Raw genomic sequence first — 23,958 nt, 5'->3', positions numbered from 1 at the left:
AACTCTGATCATAGCTGAATACATGGTGAATGGAGTTAGGACTTCACATGTGGGTGAGGTAAGCAGCCAGTTAACAAGTGTGTTAGAAGTAGAAGTAGAAGATGGGCGTACTATAGCTACTGGTCATAGTGATTATGGGCTGAAAATCATTTTATCTAACCCAAATTTATACAGGGAGGAAGGGGCTTCTGGACCAGAAAAAAAATATTGCAGCTGCTGTGAGAGCTCAGTCTTCTATTGTCTCAAACAATGTGTGGCAGGGCCTGGATGGTGGCCATTAATAATGACTCTCCTGACCTTATGATGTCTCAAATAAGGTGTGGCATACCTGGTCTGGTGATGGTCTTGGTGGCCCTTTAATAGCTCTTGAGGAGACAGTTTAAACATGAAAAGAAATAATTTCCATGGAGGAGGAAATTCTCTCTTTCCATTGCAACAGGACTGCAGAATGACCTGTGACAGACATTGCACTGCAGGAGCCTTGTGCACACCTCTCTGTCCCATCCTATACCCCCACCCAAACCAAAAGGGTATAGAGGGACCACAACTTCTGGGGTCTACATGTTGCATCTACCACAGAAGACCTTGCTGGATGTACATCCACCACTAAAGAACTTGGGCTATGCCCATGAGAGGTTGTGGCAACGAAAGGTGGTGATAGCTTTCTTTACCTCTTATTTCTTAACTCATTTTTTTTCCTCTCTCTCTTTTCCTTTCCATTTTCTCTCTCCTCTGGTCCAAACAAGCATCCTTAAGGTACAAGCGACCAAGACTAAATAAACCTAAGCGACCAAGATTAAATAAACCTAACTCAACAGCCATTTGGTGTCAGTTCACCTTAATTTACTCAGAGGGAATTTTTGAATCTTAGCATGACCCCTCAGCTGCCCAGGGGTGGCTTGTGAAGCTGGGTCGTGAGAGCTGCAAAGCCTGGCAGAGCAGTATGGGGAATTACACTTTATTCATAGAACGGTTTAAGACATGACAGGGAGTCAGAGAAGACAAAATGATGCCATAAAATAACTGAACATCAGAAACAGGGAGTTCAAGGGTTTTTTTTTACAGGAACTTTTGCATTTTTCATGCATATTTTCACTCTAAGCCCTTGTGTGCACTGCTAGAAATCTGCCAAGACAGAAAATGAAACCAACCTCATTTTCCCACCTTCCCCCATCCCATGCCAAAGATTTTTTTTTTGGTCCCTTCTAGTTTTATCCTACACTTTCCTAATGACTTCCTTTTCTAATTCATCATGTATGCTGTTCTGCCTGCCTCTTGTTCATTTATATGACTTGTTGCACTCCACACCTTCCAGGATATGGAGGTTGCCAGAGTGACAATGCATATTTCAAAGGTGACAAAAGAAGTAATTCATTTAAATAAGACACCAAAATTTGTGCTGAATGTTCCCAAACATATCAGTGCTTGGCAGATAATCATTCTCCTTGACATTCTCTGTGTAAGGATGATTATTCTGAAGATTATTCAGAATAGGCTGCAAATGCAAACTGAGTTGTGTTTGAAAACCAGCAAAGTCGAGGCAGCTTGATAATGTATAGTTTGGAGCTCCTGTAGTTATAAGACCCCATGGATCCATTTTTGGAATCCCTGGACCCATTATAAATTCCACAAACAATATTCTGCTCCTGGATGTTAACATGCTGAGTGTAGCAAGGAATCAGTTTACAGAAGTCCCTGTAGAGAGGGCAATGATATTACAAGCATCTGCTGTATTTTCAGAAGCAGCATGCTGCTTTTTCTCTGAGGGGTTATTACTATGAACAACCACTGCACATGAAAAAGCCAAAAGCCACTGGAAATAAAACAGGGAAATTAAAAAGAAGGTGTACAGTGTTTAGAAATTCTTTGGAAAAAAAAAAATCTATGTACGTATGGAGAAACTTTCCTCAGGAACTCTCAAAACTACAAGGGAAACTCTACATATTCTGCAGCTGGTATTACTCAACTTTTGGTCTAAAGCCTTCTATTTCTGTATTTGCATTGGAGGAACTCAGGCCTCAGTCTTCACTGTGCTAGGATCTTCACAAATGCAGAACAGAAGGGAGCCAGGCCCACAAAAACTTGCAATCTAAGAAACATAAAAACCAAGCAGCAAAGCAGGGGCATCAATGGGTCTTACTCAATATTTCAAACAGTGCAGGACACCTTATCTTCTAGCTCACCCTACCAAAAATCTTAAAACCAAGACAAATATGATCAAGTAACTTAAAAATATCCTTTGCCCTAAAAGAAAAAAAAGAAATCCATGTATCAAACTGATAATTCCTTATCCTGTTCGTCTGCCTGCTTTTTAGCATATGATAGAAGTTTGTTATTTTAAGGTTGATTCCAGCAATACAGATAGCTGGAGTTTCCAGTGATGGCAGATAACAACAAATAGTCTTCCCAGTAGCTGAATAATATGTCTGATGAAGATCTTTGCACAGAATAAAAAGGATTTTTCAAATCTGCTTACCGTGATTAGAGGTAGTTTTGTAATCCCTCCCATAGCATCTTTAGAAGCTGTAAGGTAGACAGATTCCTTGGTACTCCAGAAAAGAAAGGCCAAAACAAAAAGCAAGGCTCCAAATTTATGCAAATAAACCTTTCACTTTACACAAAAATACCTATGCTTGTACAGATAATCAAGCATTATATGGTGAATTTCAGTTAGATTCTCCCACCAGACTGAAGAACTTGGGGGTCTGGTGGATAAGAAGCTCAACATGAGCCACCAGTGCACACTTGCAGCCCAGAAAGTAAATCACATCCAGGGCTGCATCAAGAGAAGCATAGCCAGCAGCTCGAGGGAGGTGATTCTCCCCCTCTGCTCTGCTCTGGTGAGACCCCACCTGGAGTACTGCATCCAGTTCTGGAGCCCCTAGTACAAGAAGGATCTGGATATGCTGGAAGGTGCCCAGAGAAGAACTATGAGGATGATCACAGGGCTGGAGCTCCTCTCCTGTGAAGACAGACTGATAGAGTTGGGGCTGTTCAGTCTGGAGAAGAAAAGGCTCTGAGGAGACCTTATTGTGGCCTTCCAGTACATGAAGGGGGCCTACAAGAAAGCTGGGGAGGGACTTTTTAGGGTGTCAGGGAGTGATAGGACTAGGGGAATGGAAAGAAAATAGAAATGGGTAGATTCAGATTGGATGTTAGGAAGACGTTTTTCACCATGAGGGTGGTAAGACACTGGAAAAGGTTGCCCAGGGAGGTGGTAGAAGCCCGATCCCTAGAGGATTTAAGGCTGGATGTGGCTCTGGGCAACCTGATTCAGTGTGAGGTGTCCCTGCCCATGGCAGGAGGGGTGGAACTCGATAATCCTTGCGGTCCTTTCAACCCCAACAATTCTATGATTTGTCTATTACGCTTTTGTATATTTTCCTTGTGATACTTTACATTGTTTGATCCATCTTTGCCAAAAGCAGAGTGGAATTTTGGGGCACAGTGTTTTCTGCTGTGTCTGTTGCCAGTTGGGTATTGCTGCTAAATAATATATGCACATTAAGTCCTACTCTAGGGAAAGTCATTAAATCTGAGACAGTAAAAAAAAAAATCTCCATATCTAGAAGTAGCCCTGCAGTAGCTACTGCCCAGGAGCTCTATCAATAGAAGAGAATTGACACATTGGCTATCTTGCATTCTCAAATTGCCAAAGAGCCAGCATCATGGCCTATGCTTCCACACAGAGCAGCTGAAACCTTTACAGAAGTAATTGGTAGCTCACGAGTTGAAAGCTTAGGTCAAAATCAATGGCACTGCCAGCTTTCTAGGGATTGCTGCTATCCATTGCTGTAAATTGCGATCAGTCACCTTGAGAAAAACACTGAAAGTTGAAGAACAGACCAAAAGCCTGTTTAAGGACCTTGTCATCAATTTTATTTAGACAAAACCCCCTCTACTGACTTCACTCATCTTTCAAGTAATTTAAGTAACTATGAACAGAAAGGGGTCTGTAATTATTTCAAGTTGAAGTCTTTCCATCCATTATATGTTACACAAATTCTAGTGAAATGCTTGGTTTGTCCTGTTCATTTACGCTAACACTTTGTCTGTAGTGCTTTAAAGAGGCAAGGCTCCCTATCTCAGAATCTCTTTTTCTGTATTCAAGATGAAATCTGATTTGCTATTGCCTCCATAGCTTGTGGGAGAGGACACACAGGGGTAGAAATGAATGTTTGGCAAAAGAAAAGTGTTATCTCTTCCACACGAGCAGTTCTGTTTAGCTTTGTTGGGTTTTGTTTTGGTTTGTTCTGTTTTGGTTTTGAGAGGCACAGGTATAATTGAAATTACTTGCCCCAGTATGTAAAATATTAATCTCTGCTCACATATTTCTGTTCTAAGGCTATTTGCTTTACAAAGTAATCTTTGAAAACAGTAAGCTGAGTACCATGAAAGGCAGCTTTATTCTGAAATCTATTTAAGAAAAGCAAACATCTTTGCTGGAACTCATAGTGCATCATTGCCATGATCAAGAGTTAGAGGAGGCTTTTTGATGATGTTGCAAATGCCTTTGGCAGGTGTGAGAGTTGTACAAAGATGTTGCATGAAGTGTTGTTACAAATAGAGAGATTTTTAAACAATGGAGACTGTCAATTGCCCTCCTGTTAAGTGAAGTAAGCTGAGTTATGCCAATTAGTGCTGATAATAACATACTCAGCTGGCATAAAGTTTTTAATGAACATTGGGATAGCAATGCCTAACAAGCATTCAGGGACAGATCCTTGCCTTGCAAAGCACTCAGCAGAACATATAACACAGTTGGCTAAGCAGACAAGGTGATGGCAAGCATCAGCTCTGCCATTATTACTTTTTCCTCTTGTGGGTTTAGTCTGGAGATGAAGTGGTGTACAGAAATCAAAGCTAAAGAGAGGGAACTCAGGGACAAATAAGTATGAATAGAATAGGAGGTAGGCTCTGAGCACCAGCTAGGTAGCACAAAAAGAAAAAACTGAGTGAGAGCTGTTTGTTGTTTGTGGGCTCCTGCTTCTCCCTATTTCTGTTGACTGCTAACACAGTCAACAGCCACTGCCTGGCTCTTAGATTTAGGGTTTCACCACCACCACATGGCAGAAGGAGATAAATTGCATCCAAATTGATGCCAAGTGCCACAATGGAGACCCCTTTCCCCCTTACTGGATGGGCAGAGGTGGCATCTCTTGTGCCCCATACTTACCCTGCTTCTTTTTAGAGGGGCTGCAGAGGACAGTAGCAGAGGAACTGCTGTAATGCTGCTGAAGCCTAATGATGGAGTAGCAACCTCTGCAAATGAATATCCTAGCATCATCCACACTGTGATTTGTTTTAGCACATGCTCAGTGGCCTCAGTATTGCAAGGTAGAAAGCACTGCTCGAAATGAAATAGCCTTTGCTGGCAGTGGATGGCTCAGCATCTCACTGGACCAAGCTCAATTTTGCTTCATAGCAAAGCAAGCTGGATGAGTAGAAGTCAAGCAGATCTTGGCCTCTGGGGTAACCTAATAGAACAGACCACATACAGCTCATGCTGCAATGGGCCAGCAAAACCAAAAGTGTCAGTCAGCTGTTGAGGTAATTCATGAAGAAGCAATCTCCAAAACTGAATTAGGAAGCTAATGGATGTGTTTCCAGGAATGGGAATAAAGGGTTTTACTGAGTAAACCCTTTATCTTGAAATTCCAGATAAGCCCTGGGATTCAACCAGATCTTGATTTTCTAACTACATTCCCCATAAAACCAGATAGTGTTAATAAAAAAAAGAAGTAATAAAATATTTGTACTGTGGCTTACATCTCAAGATCTAAAATTCACCATCTAGAATTCTAAAATTCAAAATTTCTGATGCCTCAAAAATGCAGTTTGTTTCCTGTCATTATTTATCTACTTCAGAATCAAAGCTTGTACATTAATTGAAGGTTCTTTCTGTCATTTTGTGTGACAACAAATTATGCCAGGTCTGAGATTATTTTAGTAGACAAAATTTTGCTTTAGCATTTTGAGACAGGTTTGGGATTTTTTTTGTGTTCACTAAATCTGCCTCTGATTGTTCAAGATCCATGAGGTGGATGGAAAGTTATTATACTGAGCTGTTAACAACCAACAGCATGCAGAGAACATTGCTGTGGTTGTGAATATTGCTCACAGCCCAATGCATGAATTTTAAAAACTACTACACAGTTATGTCCATGTCAGGTGTCAAAAGCAGCAACTAGAAATCCAGAGTCTGACATGCATTAAAAGCCTCTACTCTCCTTTTTTTTTTCCTTTTAATTTATTTTTTGCTTATTGTTTTTTTTTTTTTGGGGGGGGGGGAGGGTGGGGGACAGAGAAGGCTTGTGTATGAACTGTAATCACAGCTATTTCTTTGAGAAGAGCAAAAAATAATCTGCTGCTCTCAGCACTGCAGCTCATTGAGTTTCCTCTCACGGTCCTGCATTCACATACCCCAACCTGACAAAGCAGAGTTAATACTCTGAATTTTATTAAACAAAAAGCTGAGGACAACTGAACTGGTCTCTGTGTTTAAATAACATTTCAGTGGCTATAAATCTTGTAAAACAAAGCTGGAAAGAAAAAAAAAAAAAAAAAAGAAGAGCACTGAATTCAGCTATTTACACTGAGGCAGAAAAGAAGCTCAGCTGGTATTTCCTGAATGCAAGGTCACAGGCTGGTGGCTTCAGAGGGAATAAATACACTTGCAGGAGTGGCAAGGAAGCATCGTTCAGTTGCATGACAAGAATATACAGAAAACACTCTAGTAGGACAAAAATAAATAATTTAAATTAAGCTATTAATACCTACTTAGTCTGTAAATATATAACTCAGATCTTTCTCTCTTCATTTTCTTTGGACTTTTTTTTTTTCCACTGTTTCATTTTTAACTTTCCTAAATGTAGTCAAGACTCGAAGCTGCAGTGAAATCGAGAGCCCGGTGTAGGCTCAGACCTTTCACTCTTTAGTATCTCATTTAAATGAAGTCTACCAAGATGTATGGTTTTAAACAGATTCAATCAATCCTGCAAAAGTCTGCCAGGCTGCTCATTTTGGTTGAAACCAAGTTTGTTTGGGTTTGGTTGGTAGGAGGTAGCAACTGTTTTGCACAGTTTGTCCTGGTCTGGCATAAACTAAAATCATGAAGTACAGCCAAAATCAGAAATTTAAGTGTAAGGAAAAATAAAAAGTGTGCACTTTGAACCAGTAAAAATTCTCTTCTGGTTTGCAAGACTTTGATTAACAGATGCTAAAAAAAAAAGAGCCATGTCTATGTTATTTGTATAACTATAAGCTAACCCTTATGTAGGGGACACATAGGGTAAGAAACAGCAAACAAAGAAACCCAAACCATCCTATAGAAAAGCTGTTTGAAGGTAGATAAATAGTCACAAATGTGGTATCTCTTGAAGATAAAGAAACCTGCAGGAATAACAACAACAGGTTATTCCTTTTGCTGTTGTTTTCTGTGCTATGGCACTGAAAGATGCCATTAGTGCTTGGTAGTGGTTTGGGAAGCGTGCACTTTCTTCACTTGCTGCCAGTCCACCAGAGGAGAAGCTCATACAGAAGAAAACTATTTAGGATCATACTGAAATACATGATTTAGGCAAAAGAATAGCAAAAAGAAGAGCCTATTGTTATTATTTCATAGAATCATTTACTGCAGTTTTCTTTACCAGCATGTGACACCATATTGCTGACTGTTTATCCACCTCTGAACAGCTTTTCTATAGGATGAGGTTTTTTTCCTGCTTGCTCTTTTATATCCCATATTCCCTACATAATGGTTAGCTATACAAATAACAAGCCTTGACTTTTTTTCTTTTTCATTTCAGCACAGAAAAATAAAATCTGCAACATCCCCTTTGTTACAATACAAACTAGGGTGGCTGCCCTCAGTGCCGGCAAAGGTGCTTTGAGATTGCCCAGCAATTTTGAGTCTTGGCTTCTTCCTTTCTTCCTCTCTCAGGGGTGAAACGAACCAATTATCAAAGTCGTTAAGAGAATCTTTGCTACTTTCCTATCTCGAAACCTATCTTGGTTTTGTGATTTACATCCTCTGTTCTGCAGTTGATAGGTTGTGAAGGCAGAGCATGTATTTATCTTTCTGCTTCCCACAAGCTGAGCACAGATACATTATCACATCCATTTGAAATTAGAGGGTTTACCCATTTTGCTTCAGGAGACAGAGAGATTACCAAGGGCAAAGAATTGCCTAGCAATGTTCTCAACAACATTGCTACTAAAAGAGGATTAATATTTTTTTTTCCCTTTTTTAAAGATGAAGTGAGAGAAGTATAAGTAGAGATGGGAGATGAAAGCATCTTTCCTGCTTTGGTGATGAAAGCAAGATAGAGCTTAAGAAGTTTTTGGGAGAGGAAGAAACATATTAGAAGAGATAAATATTTCTTAAAAAAAACCAAAACAAAACCAAAAACAACCAACCAAGCAAAAAAAACCCCAAACCATTGCTGTGCTCCAAAGTAGAGATCAAAACCAAGCCTGCCATTTAGAAAATAACAGGAACAGGTCCATACATGCAGGCAGCACTGATGCTGCCTCCTTTGAGCAAATTCTGGTATGCTTGTGTTACTGCTGGCATGTTATTAGTGTTACTTAGGTGGAATTACTTAATGGAGTAAGGGATATTCCAGATTTCATCCCTGCCTTGGCTTTCTTGTATCATTCTTTGCTCAAACATCAAAGAATGGGATTTTCTTTCTCTGCACAGTGGCTATTTAAATTCTGCTGCTTTCAAGAAAATCAGCACAGGATAAAAAAAACCCACTTTTTTCCCCCCCCAAATAAACTTCCCTATAGTTTATGCCCTATAGTTCATGACTGAGGAAATGCATAAAATACTCTCTTTTTTCTCACAGATGATGTACTGTCCCATTAGAGTCAGGGCAGGGTCTTCATTCCATGGTTTGCCAGAATGATTTCATGAAAATTCAGCTTAACATGTCATTTTACTTTTTATTCTTAACAGAGCAACATAGCCCAATACTAGTGAAAATTATTGTTGGACCCCATTTCTATTTCTGTTTGTGCTTTATCAAAGGCTAGCCTTAGCTTATGAATGCCACATTTTCTGTATTGCTAATGATTTATCTGACCATCTGAAAAAGCCTAGCAGCTCTGGATAGGAAATCTCTATTGGCTCATAAATCAGTTTGTTTTCTCCACAAAGGATAGCCACTAGCCTCCCCTCCAAAAGCCAAGTCAGCTCAAGGACTCTGTAAGGAATCAGCACCGTGATATCAACTGGATAATCAAAACTGATTTAATATAATCTGTGTTGGCATCTATCTGGTTCTAGTAAGATGTAATCTATACCAGGAGAACCACAACCACCAGCTACTGCAAGCACCTCAGCAAGGAGACCAAAGGAAACACAGGTCTCTTACTCCATGTCAGACTGACACAGTTGAGGCAATGGCAATGAGATGGACTCTGCTCCTCTTCTCCATCTAGAAATTTTGCTTCACTGTCTCCTAAAGGACAGAACTCACTCTGAGGGAAAAAAGTAACAAATAAGTCCTCCAAGTGTCAGCAAGTTCTTGGTGATTGTTACTTGACATATGCTGTAACAATGACAGAAAATACTTCACCCTTCCTAGTCATTGTCAAAGTAACTAAACCATTTTTATGGTGTCTTCTCTTGATTCAAAAAAGTCTATGCACAAGTGATGGCTTTACAGAAGGATAATCCAAACACATGGTACTTGGGTGCCAAATAGTTAAAGGGCAGGAGGAAGGGCTGTATAGCACATCACAGGAAACAATCCAAAAGGGAATTAAACTTTGATAATATCCTATCTTTCTCTATAGTGTCTCCTCACCACCACCCCTTCTTGACAATGTTATTTTATCTGAATAGAGTGCTTTTTATTTTGTGGAGATGAATGCCTAGAGACAAGCACCAGTGAGCTCAGGGCACAAGGCACCAGGCATCATTGTTTAATGGTTAGAAATACTGTGGCATTGCTCTGTAGCTGGAGACACAGAGCTGCATAGCAGCAGTGGGCATCTCAAAACAGTGTCTCTGCAGCTGGAGCCCAAGAACAAGAGTGGAGCTCTCCAGACAGCATGGTATGCATGGACACTTGCTATTACTTGCCCAAGTGTTGTTTGAGGCGTAACACTCAAACAGGTAACTCTTCTTTTCTTAACACAATAGTGATTGAATGCCATATCCTTTCCATTCTGAAACATCTTAGCTTCTGGTGAAACTATGTTAGATCTGAAGGGAAAAAACAAAACCAAACACTAACCCCCGAGAAGTTAAAGAGGGAGGGAAGGCAACAGCAATTCATTAACAAGCTTGGAGGAGGGAAAAAGAGTCCTTGCAAGTGAAGAAGAGAATGGTATGGGAGAGTGCTGAGCAGAAATATGCCACATGCAGTAGCCCTCATACAAAGGCATACTCAGCCCTAAAACACCTCAAATTAGACTGCAAACAAGAGGCTAAAATGAAGAAATTACAATTTCCTTACAAATTTCCTTCCACAGAAGGAAATAAAATCAAATGGTCTTGAAGGTTAGCTGCTGTATAAAACACTCATGTCCCAAAGGTGATTTCAGTTTTGGTTTTCATGTGACTTTTTAGGAAACATCTGCTCTTAGTAGTTATGGCTCATTCCATCTTGCTGATTTCTTACAGATACTTCTACAATAAAGTGGGTCATGTAGAAAGATTTGAGATAGAGGTATGTGGCTTCATGGAGGACTGCAAAATAAAAATCATGATTCTTAAGGACATTTTGCTATTGCTCAAGGCCACAACATAGAGGTGACAGCAGAGTCTCAAAGTGGAAGCAGCTTAGGAAGAGACTGTGGCATTTAGAGCTACTTATGAACCACTCAAGGCACAATGCAGCATTTTGACATCATGGCAGTACTTGCCTCAGTTGTCCCTAAACGTCTTAAGCTACCAAATCACTTCCAGCTAAATGATCTCAATGACTGGGTAAATAAAACATAACTCCCTCTTGTTGCCAGCAACCCAGTGCTCCCTTATCCATGCTAGCAGGTAACACTGCTGCCTAGGAGATGCCTGAGCAGTGCAGGCGATTACATGAAGGTAGCGCATACTTTACTGTTGTTCTTTTTTACATGGAGCATAGGAGATAGTACAAGTGGATGAGCAGGAAAAAAAAAAAAAGAAAAACATGATGGGAAAGCAAATGGAAGTTCTTTCTGGCTGTCCCCTGCCCTGGTCAATCCACACCTATGAGTACAAATCTGATAATTTAGTATGAAACCAGGTAGCTTTGGTGCCAAACAGTAGCAGCAAGCCTTTTTGGCACTCAGTAACAAGCACTAGCATAAAACAAATTGCTAAATGCATTCTGCTGCATGTTGAAAAGGGACCAATGGAAGCACTGTACAGTTCAGCTCCTTTTCCTTTCAGCACCATCTGCTTTGTCACCAGTGTAACCTGGCATGACTGTGATTTGGGGATACTATACATGGGATATTGGCTGGCTCATCTACAAGGGCACACAGAGCAGCAGGTTGAAGCCTTTGCATCTTCCATCCTTTAGCTGTGAAGGGATGTATTTGAATTACTAAAGACACCCCATTCACAGAATCACAGGAAAAGATCTTTGGGATCATCAAGTCCAACTGATAACCCTACTCCACAAAGTTCACTCCTAAACCATATCCCCAAGCATCACATCTAAAAGACCTTTAGACACATCCAAGGTTGGTGACTTGACCACCTCTCTGGGAAGCAACCTGGATGCTATTGAAGAAGAATAATTTCTAGGAATGTTTTTCTCAGAGACTATTTCCAGGCAGAATGAGAGGAAGATGCTTTGGGGAAACGTGGTTGGAGAAACTCTTTCCAGATTCCATCACTGTCAGCAATTTGTGTTCCTGCCTTGAACAAACTAACAGCTGGGTTTGTTTTTACAAAACCTTTCATGATACTACCAAGCACCTGCCAGATATGACACATACTGAGACCACAGTAAAAATTGTAGTGTTTCCTTCTCTGACTTGAGGAGCAGTTAATGAGTTTGAAGAGTTTTGACCCATTACTGCTGAGAACTGGAATGATTTGCAAGTCAGACTTCTAGAGAGAGAAATAGAGCCAAGCTGTTATTTAAAGTACACCACATTTCAGAAGGCTCTGAAGACAAAATGAGAAATCAATTTTTGCATCTTGTTTCTGCACCATATTCAACCATCGGGCACTGAGCTGGTCCTGTCTCAAAATGGTCTTCACATTTGTGAAGAGAAAATAAAACGTTCTGCTGGCTATACTCAACATGTCTTCTCTCTGTTAATGCTCAGTGGAAGTAGAGACCAGACCAAACCCCTGTAGATTAGAAACCTCAGAAAAATCTCACCTGAGAGTTACTTGCTCTGCTCAAGATGAAAAATCCCCAACCCCACCAAACAATACTGACACTCTGCTCCTTTTTGGTCTCTGAAAAAATCTCAGCTTAAAGTCTGATCTTGTGTGGAGAGCTTTGAGTTCACAGCATGCTCCTACTCTGAGGCTTTCAGGGTGCCTTACTTCCACTTGATATTCTGCTCTTTTTTGCATTTCTGATGTCTGCTGCACAAAGTCTATCAAAGGGAGTGCAATTCAATGTTCCTGCCTTGCTTTCCTTGTAAGGTCATGCATTAAACACCACTGTCCTTGTTTGTTACAACCTCTCTTCTCTATCTCACAAGGTTAAAGAAACTCCATCACATCATTCATGGTGTTAATTAGCTTGGCATACAGCAAGTGCTTGCCAATTCCCCTGAAAGTACAAAGCCAAGTAGCTTCTGTGGGACTACACAATTCCACACAGCCTGATGCCAGACCTTTGTATGACCAGATCACTTAACCACACAAAGTAGTCTGTGTCAAACATTGATCACGTTTCTGCCAAGTTTACCAGCATATATAACACAGAGCTCATGATCCACCTTGCTACTGTCCAGCTGGTTACTTTTAAAGCAAATGTGACCAGTAGACTGAGTTTGTTAGTTCAGCATTTTGCATCTCATGGCTGTGGCAGCTTTCATCTGGCCCTCCAAACCTCACAGCTGGATATGGTGCACTGGTAACTGCTAAAGTAAGTCTAATAAATCCTGCTGTTATTATTTTAGGAAGTTTTTAGACTAGCTGTCTGAGTGCCCCCACTTCCATTTCTTTCTCCTCATGCCTGTGCTCTTTTAGCAGAGGATGTATTCACATCTCAGTTGCTTAAGCCTATTTAAAACAGCAAGCTCTGAACTGAGTAATAAAAGCATATGTTCCTTTACAGTATTGACATGAGCCCAGCATGTGCCCAGCAGACCAAGAAGGCCAACAGCATCCTGGGCTGTATCAGGAAGAGTGTGAACAGCAGCACTAGGGAAGCGATTACCCCCCTGTATACTCGGCACTGGTGAAGCTACACCTTGAATACTGGGTTGTGCTTTGGGCCTCTCAGTGCAAGAAGGACATTGAGATGGTGAGTGCATCCAGAGAAGGGCAACAAAGCTGGTGGAGAGTCTGGAGAACAGGTCTTCTGAGCAGCAGCTGAGGTGAGACTTTGCTCTCTACAACTAACGGAAAGGAGGATGTAGTGAGGTGGGGGTCAGTCTCTTCTCCCAAGTAACAAGGGATAGGACAAGAGGAAATGGCCTCAAATTGTGCCAGGAAAGGTTTAGATTGGATATTCAGAAAAAATTCTTTACAGAAAGAGGGGTCAAGCATTGGAACAGGCTGCCCAGGGAAGTAGTGGAGTCATCATCCTTGGAGGTATTCAAAGAACATGTAGATATGGCATTTCAGGACATGGTTTAGTGGGCATGGTTGTGTTGGGTTGATAGTTGGACTTGGTCTTTCCCACCTGAAATGACCAAAAAGAATAACAGGAGAGACCAGTACTGCCTTTGCTGGATACCTTGGAGGTTCAGAGGTCAGGAGAGAGGTAGGGTTGAGAGCAGAACATGGCAATGCCTTTAACTGCCATACAGTGGCAACTCTAGGGGGAGTGAATTCCAACAAAGTTTTTTAGCATGTGTGTGTGCAAGCATGGAAAAATGCAATAAAAATCAAAAGAACAAATTCCTGCAAAACAAGAACAATGTTAAGTTACTGGGCAACATGAAATAGCTACTACCTTGTAAAGGATCTCATAAGTTTCCTCACACACAGTTATCATTGCTCACATGGGAGGCTGCCCCAAGCCTGTCTCTATGACTTTGTTAGTTGCTGAGAAAATCCTGGCTCAGTGCAACTGTGCAGGCACAGGGAAGTTCCCCTTCTGGAGAATTCCTTCTGGCTGACTTGGTTACTGTGCTGTGCAAGAGGCAAGACAGATACAGGAATGAGAAAATGGCTGTGGAGGATGATGATGTTTTCATGAGGAGGGATCAAATTATCCCCAACATAAAAGCCAGCCTTGTTCTAATAACTGTATTCAGAGCATCTCTATCCAAGAACTTGGTGCACTTCCCAGATCACAGTCTGAAGGCACACAAAGCAAACCAGGAATTTGGTTGTCACAAGGAAAGAAACAGAAGTTCAATTAAAACAAAGGTCTTTTCTGACCAACATGATTCTATGACTCTTCAGAACCAGACACAAATCATTCCCCTTCTTGTGTGCTCTGGGAACGGGTGTCCCTTAGTTGTGCTGGCCCACTGCACCATCTGAAATGAAGTAAAGCTCTTCCTATATTTTCAATGCTCTCTTTTCTCCCACTCCCACAGCTCTACTGCCTGTGCATGCAGCCTTATATCTTCCTCATCTCTCAGAAAAGCCACCAAGGTGGCTGATCAGTGCTAAGGCTTACCTCATCATTACGCTCAGCATAACAGTCTTTGACAGCGATCTCATTGCCAAAAAGGTTCATAGAGTCAACAGCACAGATTTCAGATACAAGCAAACGAGTTAATACCCATGAGAGGAGCAGTGTCACCCCGTGTCACCCAGCAGTTTCTTTCTCTCACCAGGTCCTTTCAAGAGAGCAATTAGTTCACTTTGAGATGAGAGGGACCACAGAAGGGATGTTATTCTGAAACACCATTCTGCAGCTCTTGCCCAGCTCATCACCAGGCTATGTGGCTGAGTATGTCACAGGAACCAGGGCCTGAGGAAATCAAAGGATGCTAAACTAAGGTTGTTTCTCAGTCCCCATCAGCCCACAAATAAAGACACAATTTTGATCAGAGACTGATTTTCTTGTAGCAAGCTCAGGATATTGCTTCTGTTCTCTCAGAGGAACTTGGGAATGTGAGAACATAGAAGGCCTTTTATATACAGAGCTGGCTCCTCCGCTTTCTGATGCTGCATTGCTTTCAGATGCACTTATTTGGAGCAATGGTGCAATCCAGTGGCCAGTCTGGATACTAACAGCATAATCCTGCATAAACTCTAATCCACTGCAAAACTAAAGGGAGATGCAATACCACTGAGCCTGTAGAGAAGCAGCCATGAGAGATCTTAAGAGATTGTGGGAGTTACAGCTGCCCTGACAAACACAAATGACAAAGGGTTGAAGCTTGCCAAAGATCAGCCTGATGCCTCACACATGTTAACTGGTGCCTCTGGGCCCAGAAGTTCCCATCCTGCTTTTGTGTGATTTGGAGAACCCAGCCCTCCAACTAATTAGAAACTGGCCACAGTGCACCCTTGACTTTGGGTATAAATGGTGTCCTGCTATAGAGACATTTGGAGTTGGTCTCCACACAGCAAGTAGCCTGGCAAAACCTCTCCTGGCACAACTTGAGGCCATTTCCTCTCATCCTATCACTTGTTACTAACATTTACCTCACTACAACCTCCTTGCAGGTAGTTGTGGAGAGTAATAAGGTCCCCTCCTCAGCCTCCTTTTCTCCAGACTAAGCAATCCCTCAGCAGCAACTTTCAAGACATGTTCTCCACACTCTTTACCAGCTGCATTGCCTTTCTCTGGACATGTTTCAGCAAGAAAATGTCTATGTAGAGAGGGGCCCAAAACTGAACACAGTATTTGAGTTGTGTAGTCACTAGTGCAGCAAGTATAGACCTGAATCAGTGATACAGCTACATTTAAAAGAATATGATAGGAGCAAAGCTAATTACACAAGAATTGCCTTGCTAATTTACATTCAATTATCCTCCAATACTTTACAGCCTCTTACCTTGTGCATGTTTTATGAAACCTTTGAGCAACAGAGGTTGCAGAGTCTCCTTCTCTGGAGACATTCAAAACCCACCTGGACAGGTTCCTGTGTCACATACTCTAGGTGATCCTGCCCTAGCAAGGGGGGTTGGACTGGATGATCTTTTGAGGTCCCTTCCAACCCCTAATGTTCTGTGATTCCATGTGTTGTCGTTTAAGCTTTTTCCAGAGCCCAAAAGAATAGATTGAGGTTGCTTCCCCAGTCCCTTTTTCCCAGTAGGAAAAGCAAAATAGGAAGGAGGAAAGGAGAGAGGCAAAACTACAAAAGAACAATCTGGAATTGATTTGGAAATAAAAATGCAAGTTTAACCAAACATAAAAGGTATTTGAGTAAAAGCAAGGTCACAAAGGTATAAGGAAAAGGGTAAGTAAAAATATATACAAACCCAGATGCAGGTGGCAAAGGATTCTCTGATGTAAGATGGATTGTGTTGAGACGCAGTTCCCTTTGGTGTCTGGAACAGTATGGAACGGGCCCAACCACATGGTTAACAGCAGGACATGAGAGAGATGAGGGCAGAAGAGAGAAAGACAGGGAATGACTCCCCATTAAATAGGGTCCTGAACACAAAGTGGGAGTGGAACAGACTTTGACCTGGGGACCCCTCCCCCTGGGAGGGGCCAGGTATCTCTGCCCACCTGGGTCAGATTTCTTCATCCACCTGAGGCTAGCTTTTTTTCCAGCCTACCTCTCCTGGGTTGGGATTAATCTAGCACACTGTGATTCTGTGAACAGGCAATCAACTCAGCAATTTAAAATGTAAGACAGACAGATAAGAACATTATGCCCATGTACTGAAGAAATACAGAGCCTTAAATATATAGTGACTTAATTTTATGCAACACGTGGAGGATATGGAATTAAGACATCCCAATGTCTGAGTTCCAGCCCAGTGTTCTGATCCCAAGACTAATCTTCATTGTAAAGACAAAAACATTGCCCTGAGAATTCCCTTCAAATCCTGATTTCCAAACCTGGAGTTCAGTGGGTTAGGATTTACAAAGGGGATGCATTTTGAACTCTAGCTAAGACTATTTACTTTTGCAAGGGAAAAAAAAAAATCCTAAAATAATAAGGAATAAGTATATTCTAGAAGAGTTAGCAATCTTAAAGTGAAAGTGCTGATGTAGATGCTCACTAACAGAAATAAGCTTAGCCTTTAATACTTCATTTAAGTAAGGCAACAAACTAACAATAAACTTCTGGCAGGTTTGTTTGTCCAGCAGGTCCAGGGCTATACACACACCCAATTTTCCCTTCCCTTTCTTTCTCCTCTGGCTTTGGCAGAGCATCCTGGCAATTCCTCTCTAAGGTAGTCAATCCTGCTATGTGCAGGCAAGCAGCCAACTTGCTAATCCAATTATGTAGCACAAGACCCAAGGGGTGCACCATTTGTGAAAGAACAGGCCATTTTCATTAGTTAATTACTAGTCAAGTTACCTGCCTGAAGAATATTAAAATGCCAGCTTAATTATGACATTGAGATACTAGGTCAAAGCTATCTCCTTTATGCTGATCATCCCCAAAAGCAGCTTCTGAGGGTTATACAGAGGAGTAGGCAGCAGCTTTAAGACAGGTAAGGGATATTAAGAGGTGATACATTAGCCTAATTCTGAGTCTAAAGGAACCAGTTGAGTTTAAACATCACTTTTGATAAAGCAACTAGGCCAACACACAGCATCTGGGAGAGTTCATGTCTCACTTGTTTGCAGTATCCTGGGACCACACTCAAACAAGTTTAATGCTAAACCAATTCCCTCAGCACTACATCTTTGCATCTTTTAAACAGCTCCAGGGATGGAGATTCAACCCTCTCCCTGAGGAGCCTGTTCCAGTGTTTGAGAACCCTTTCAGTGACGAAGTTTCTTCTAATATCCAAACTAAACCTTCCCTGGTGCAACTTGAGGCCATTATCTCTCATCTTATGACTTGTTACTAGAGAGAAGAGACCAACACCCACCTCACTACAATCTTCCTTCAGGGAACTGTAGAGAGTGAGAAGGTCTTCCCTCAGCCTCCTTTTCTTCAGACCAAATAACCCATTCTGGGGCTTCTCTCAATAGCTTGGGGAGTCCACTCCTTTGGTATAGTCTCCATCCCTCAGAGATCCCTAATTTGTCAGTAATATCAGAAAACAGGCAGGAGCCTGAGGCCCTACAGGTCATACCAAGGAACCAGAAAAGACCTCTGAATTGTGGTACTTTGAGAGAAGTTCTGGAGCGACAGTCACATCTCTGCAGGCCAGAGCTCAAAATAACACCAAGGGCTTTCTCACATCTTTACTTCTAAGATGTTTACTTCTAAGATGTCCTAATAAAGGGGAAATCATACCTCCCTAACCAGGAACATAGAGAGATATCAGATATTTTCATGCCTCTGTGGTGGCCTTGAAAGAAGGAAGGTGGCAAATAGCTCTTCTGTCACCACACCTTAGAGGTTCAGATGGCATCAGCAAGCACGTTAGTTTTTGTCCAAAGCACTATGAAAACCAGCCTGGCAGGAGCTAACTGAATAATGGAAAGTAATTTTCCCCATTTCTAGCAAAAGCCCTCTGTTTGGGCAGCATTATTTGCAGCCAATTGTTCTGCCATTCCCAGTTGTGCTCCAGGGAGCTGTATTACTTCTCCACAGAGCTAAGCAGCTGTTCATTAGCTTAGTATCTCAGTTCCTTTTCCTTGCATAACATTCCTCCAGATGACTGCCAGATGACAGGACCTTTAAGTGCTATCTATTGCTCTGTATTATCCCTTCTCAGTTTTGGAACCTGTCTCAGCCAGGGAAAAAGCAGAGAGCTTTTGATTTTTGGATTAAGACACAAAAAGCCACAGTTTATCATGACAAAGGAGGGATGGAGAGGACTAACTGGCATACTGAGAATACTTTGCCCTTAGGGACAAAGTTTGAGTACCTCTGATGCACTGGGACACTGCCATGTAGCAGCATTTGTAAGCTGAATGCCATCACTTCACAGATACATTTTTGCAAGCACCTTCACTCTTTGATACACATTTTTCCTTTGTAATGACTCCATCATTTGTGCCTAAGACCACCACATCCCTGACTAGCCTACATTAGGATTACTCATAGAAGGATGATGAATTAGGACAGTTTCACACCTGTGCAGAGTTTGAAGTCACTGAACACTGGGCTTTGGCTGCCTGCATACACCTGACTCAGTGTCACCCATATGATCTGTCCCCCCAGGGCTATGCTTGACTCCATGCCCCTCTGCACCTTGCACATTCACACACATCATCTTGTAACCACAAACCAGAGGTGCACAAAGGTTCAAAACATAGAGCCAGAGCACAGCTCCTGCTACATAGTTCTGCAGAGTATGTGGTATCCCCACTTCTTGGGGAATGAGAGGATGAGAAACTTCATCTCTGAGGACAACAGAGATGGTGGAATCATAGGAATTAGCTAGACCACCACGCCCAGTTTTTCAGTTTACAGTCATACCTGCCTGCATATTTTAGTAGCATCTGGAAGGACAGACATCAATGCCACCCTGTCACTATTGCAACAGGGAATTTAACTCTGACTTCAGCTTTTCAGGCTCTTCATAACAAGCCTGCTGTCATGAAACTGCTGCCTGAACCCCTGAAAGTCAGAATGCATTTACTACTTCTTCAGTCGTGACGCCAGCAAAAGAACTTTACCACAGCAGACAAAACACTTTTATAAACTCATTTGCCAGTAGAGAAGCAAGTTTAGTTCAGTGAGCTCTAAACCACAGCAGCAGAGCTCAGCCTGTTCCATTATAGCACCACCAGGTTAACTTTAACTGAAGCCAACAAAGATTGTCATCCTAAAGAGATTCAATATAAGTCTTTTTTAGTTCAGCTCAGCAGCACTTGCAGAACATCTCAACACTTAATAACAAGTAATGAATCCCAACAGGGTTGAACCCAAACTTCCTTAAATATTCACTAAACCCTGGCAATCACACTTTGGGGGCAGGGTGGGACAGGGTGGGGCAGGGCTAGGCTGGGTTTTGCTTTGCTTTTGTGCCCTTCTCCAACATTGTCCTGGTCTGCATCTTCTGAAGAGTCTACTTGCTACTCACAAAAACCTATATTAGATATTTCTGTTGCTGGAGTTTAGCAAAAGACATGGTAGAGTTAGAATCATAGAATCATAATGGTTGGACTCAATGATCTTAAAGGCCTTTTCCAGCCACAACATCATGCCAGCATTGGGGTGTGTACCACTTTAGAACAGTTTTGGAATATGTTTGGTCCAAGTTCAGCAAGACTTCCTCTTTTCTCTGTGGTTTGCACAAGGCCAAATGTGGCACCAAATGTGCCTTGAGACTGGGGGCTCATCTTACCTCCCAGCATGGAGAGGGTGGGTAAACAGCACCAACCAGATGGTAGAGACCTGATAGACCTCAGATGCAAACAAGCTGCCGACATAGTGAGCTCCATCAGGAGAGAAGTACTCCTGGATGTGTTACGGTGCACAACAGCAAGCTTGCACAGGCATTGCCATGGCCAGGGAGCAGCCAAATAGGTAAAATCTGATAATCTGCAACTTCCAGTTGCATATCCAGAAGCCTAGTTAGACATCTGCGTTGTAAGATGTTTCATTTATTCGACCTCAAAGGCCTTCTCCAGGCACTAGAGTTGCTATCAGTGATGCTATGTTCTGCTGCACCTGTGTTTCTGCCCATTGGTGTTACGTCCCTCTGTTCTGACTCTGCCCTGTATTGGATAGTCCCATCCAGGTGTGTTCCCTGGCTGTTAGGTTTGAGGCTGTTGGGACACAGAAGCTCTGTGTAAAATAAATTTTTAAGTATGAGCTAACTTAAGGGCCTACCCATAGGGGATTCACAGTTGAACATGTGAAACACAGAGGAGCAAAACAAACATCAACCCTGGGCATCGTTTCTGGGGCTCATTCCTCAGCTGACTTCTGAGGTTCTTAGATGTCCATGTTGTGGGGAACCTGTACATCTATCCGGAATCTGAAAGCTCCAGCAGTGAAACAGATGGTTATAAAAGACTGAGCTCACGCTTTCTGGAATATCAAGCAGTGAAGCCAAAGGGAGTAAGTATCAGAAGTGGGGTCTTGAGCCTAGAAATGTAAAGCCTGGGGAAGAGTTTGGCAATTGTTGGGGTCAGCAGTGCAAGTGCTGAGCAAAGCTGGAGTCCTTGAACATCTGAACTAAGCACCAGGCGCTGCCACAGCAAACTCACAGTCTCTGCTGAGCAGCTCAGGAGTTACTGACTGACTCCTTCAGAGAAGACACCTAGAATGGAGTGACCTGAAGTAGCTCTTTCTTCACTGTGAAACCATCTGATCAAAAATCTATCATGCAGCAGGATTTCACCTGAGTATCACATGCATCAGTCCTCGGTAAGACTACTGATACAGCCCTTACAACACCATGGCACTGTGGGAGAGAATCAAAGAGCTGGGATCAGACGAGCTGTGAAGTTCAAATTCCCCAAATACCACATCTCTCTGTTCACAACCAACACATAATTAATAGTACTTGCACTATTGTATTTCTTTAAGAACATAAATATATCATAAGAATTTCCACCAAGAGGCTGTATTTTTATTTATTTAGGAAACAAGTAAGTTGAATTTTGCTGGAATCTCTCCATACAACGGTTGCTTCAGGAGGCAACAGTGCAGAGATTTCTTGGAAGTGCTACAGACAGAGCAAATCAACACAGCCTTAAAAGCCAGTTTCAAGGCAGCTCTCTCACAGACACAAGTTACCAGCTGTGAAACAGAACATGAGACATGAGGCATCATGTGACATCAGGTAGCACGTTTCTGTTTATTTGCCTTTCTTCAAGAACTCTAACTCATCATTAGGCAAAGGAGTGCATACAAGATGTACAAGAAAAAGATTAAGAGAGACTTCTTTATCACTGTACTCTGTGGCATAAAGGCCCACAGCCTCTAGTTTTTTGGTTCTTTTTTAAAAAGGATATGTTTTCTCTCTGGCTGAAGTGTTACCCTTCGGAGAACAAACAACCTGCCATTGACAGGGAATCTCTTGAGAAAATTGGAAGTCAACGCAACAATTTGCGAAGCTGTTTTACTGGACAAACACTGCCAGCTGCACTAGGAGCATTGTACCAGACACTTGTGAAGTTGTGAACCCCTAAGTTTAAAAAGACAGGAGAAAATCTGCCTGCAGAGTGAAAGGGAGAAGTGGTTGTGGTTTCTCTTCCCTTGCAGCAGATTCCTGTCTGCCTGTAACCTTGAGTTTCTGTACTTCAGTACAGCTGAGACGACCCACAAGAGAGGTTCTGCCCTGGACATGTAGCTTGCTCATAGTCCAACTCATCGCATTAGTAACTTTCATAGATAATATTAAAACCCAAGGTTTGTCTCCCAGTGTCTTTCACATGATGCTCTGTCTGTTCACATCCACATTGTATGCTGATGAACTGGAACAGCCTCGGCCAAAATCAATAAAAATGCCTTCAGAATCAGAGTCAATTGACTCCAAAATCTGATCCACTATGTTCTCAGGGCTGGAAGAGGGAATGGGAATCAAGGAAGGGTCCCTGTCCAGCTCAAAGGATCTATGTGGGTCATCCACTGAGTGGAAGAGTCCTTTCTGTTGCTCAGCTGTGCTGAGTTTGCTAGAGCATTGTACTGACCCAGTGTTGGGCCTCTCCTGGTCTCCTGACAGCGAGCTCTTCGTGGCCATCATGGAGCTCTTGGAACCGTTGTCCATGATGGTGGTGAGGTTGGAGTAGCCCTGGAGCTCCAGGCAGGAGGTCATTTCTGAAACGGAGTGCCTTCGGATGCCTGTTCCATTAGCAGCCATGCCCTCGGTTTCATACTCGGCCACTGGTGTCAGCAGGGGATTGTTGTAGCTTTTGGATCGCACCACGGGGTTCTTGGCGAGGATGTCACCCGATTTGGAGCGCCTGAAGAACCGCTTCTCTGTCAACAGAGAAAGATCCAGAGTCATGTCTGCAAAGTCTCCGGGGTTTGTGGTATTAATAATTTCGAATGGTCAACAGAAAGTCAGTGCCTGAATATTCGTAAACTTTCCTTGGATGGCAGAAACTTTTGTAAGAGAATACATTGCACTGGTTTTGTAGGCCTAGAGTCAGATGTACAGATTTCTTTAGCATGTTGAAGACTCCAAACCTATCTTCACAAGTAATAGCTGAGATTCTCTTATATTTATACAACTCCAGCAGCTGGAGTAAAGCAGGTAAATGTGGGAGACCTGATAAGCAACTGCAAATACCTTCTTTAGACAACAACAGAAAGTGCAGTTCTGTTTGTGTTCAGGCTAGAAAGGTCATCTCTAATTTCTAGTAGTTGAAATGTAACTTTTTTACCCACCCTGGGAAAACCAGGTCTCTTCAAACTTGAAGCACAAGGATTAAGACAGGCAATCTTAACTTACTCTGGGAAAAAAATAAGATTCAAAGCATCATTCAGAGACCGCACAAGAAGAGCACACTGGAGTGTCTGGAAACATTAACTGGAGGGCAGTGCCCACAGCAAGCATTTTGGGCACCAACCCTGCACTGAGTCCAGCTGTATGAACGCCGCTGTTAGCCAAGTGGGCTGCTTTCAAAGAACGAGCAGCAGGTGGCAGCAAGTCAGCACCGAGATCCCCCAGCAGTGTTTTAGGGCTGGAGCTAGATCAAAATGACCATCATGCAAGTTTTTTGCAAACTTCAGTGTTCAGACTCATGTGTGCTAAAGAAAAGAAGTGCTATGAATAATAAGTCTCACTTTGAAACTTTCTTCCTGCTACTCTCTCTTTACCATCCCTTTGAAATGGGCATGGCTGGAAAAGTCACACTCTGGAAATCAACCACAACCATTGCC

At 42.2% G+C, this 23,958-nt stretch overlaps 1 protein-coding gene across 2 annotated transcripts in view; it reads right to left on the bottom strand.

Annotated features, from left to right (window-relative positions):
- Positions 1-23,958, bottom strand: part of LOC128980922 (proline-rich protein 5-like) — a 166,083-nt gene that overhangs the window by 90,293 nt on the left and 51,832 nt on the right. Inside the window, exon 8 of one of the 2 annotated variants that reach the window (XM_054399521.1) lies at positions 22,502-23,052. The exons of the other annotated variant lie outside the window; for it this stretch is intronic. Within the exon in view, the coding sequence (XP_054255496.1) occupies positions 22,502-23,052 (551 nt within the window). Of the gene's footprint in view, positions 1-22,501; positions 23,053-23,958 lie in introns of those variants that run through there. 2 annotated transcript variants of the gene reach the window in all.

This window comes from Indicator indicator, chromosome 3 (genome assembly GCF_027791375.1).
Source record: "Indicator indicator isolate 239-I01 chromosome 3, UM_Iind_1.1, whole genome shotgun sequence".
Classification (NCBI taxonomy): domain Eukaryota; kingdom Metazoa; phylum Chordata; class Aves; order Piciformes; family Indicatoridae; genus Indicator; species Indicator indicator.
The sequence above is the reverse complement of the archived record's forward strand: the minus strand, read 5'-3'. Positions and strand labels throughout refer to the sequence as shown.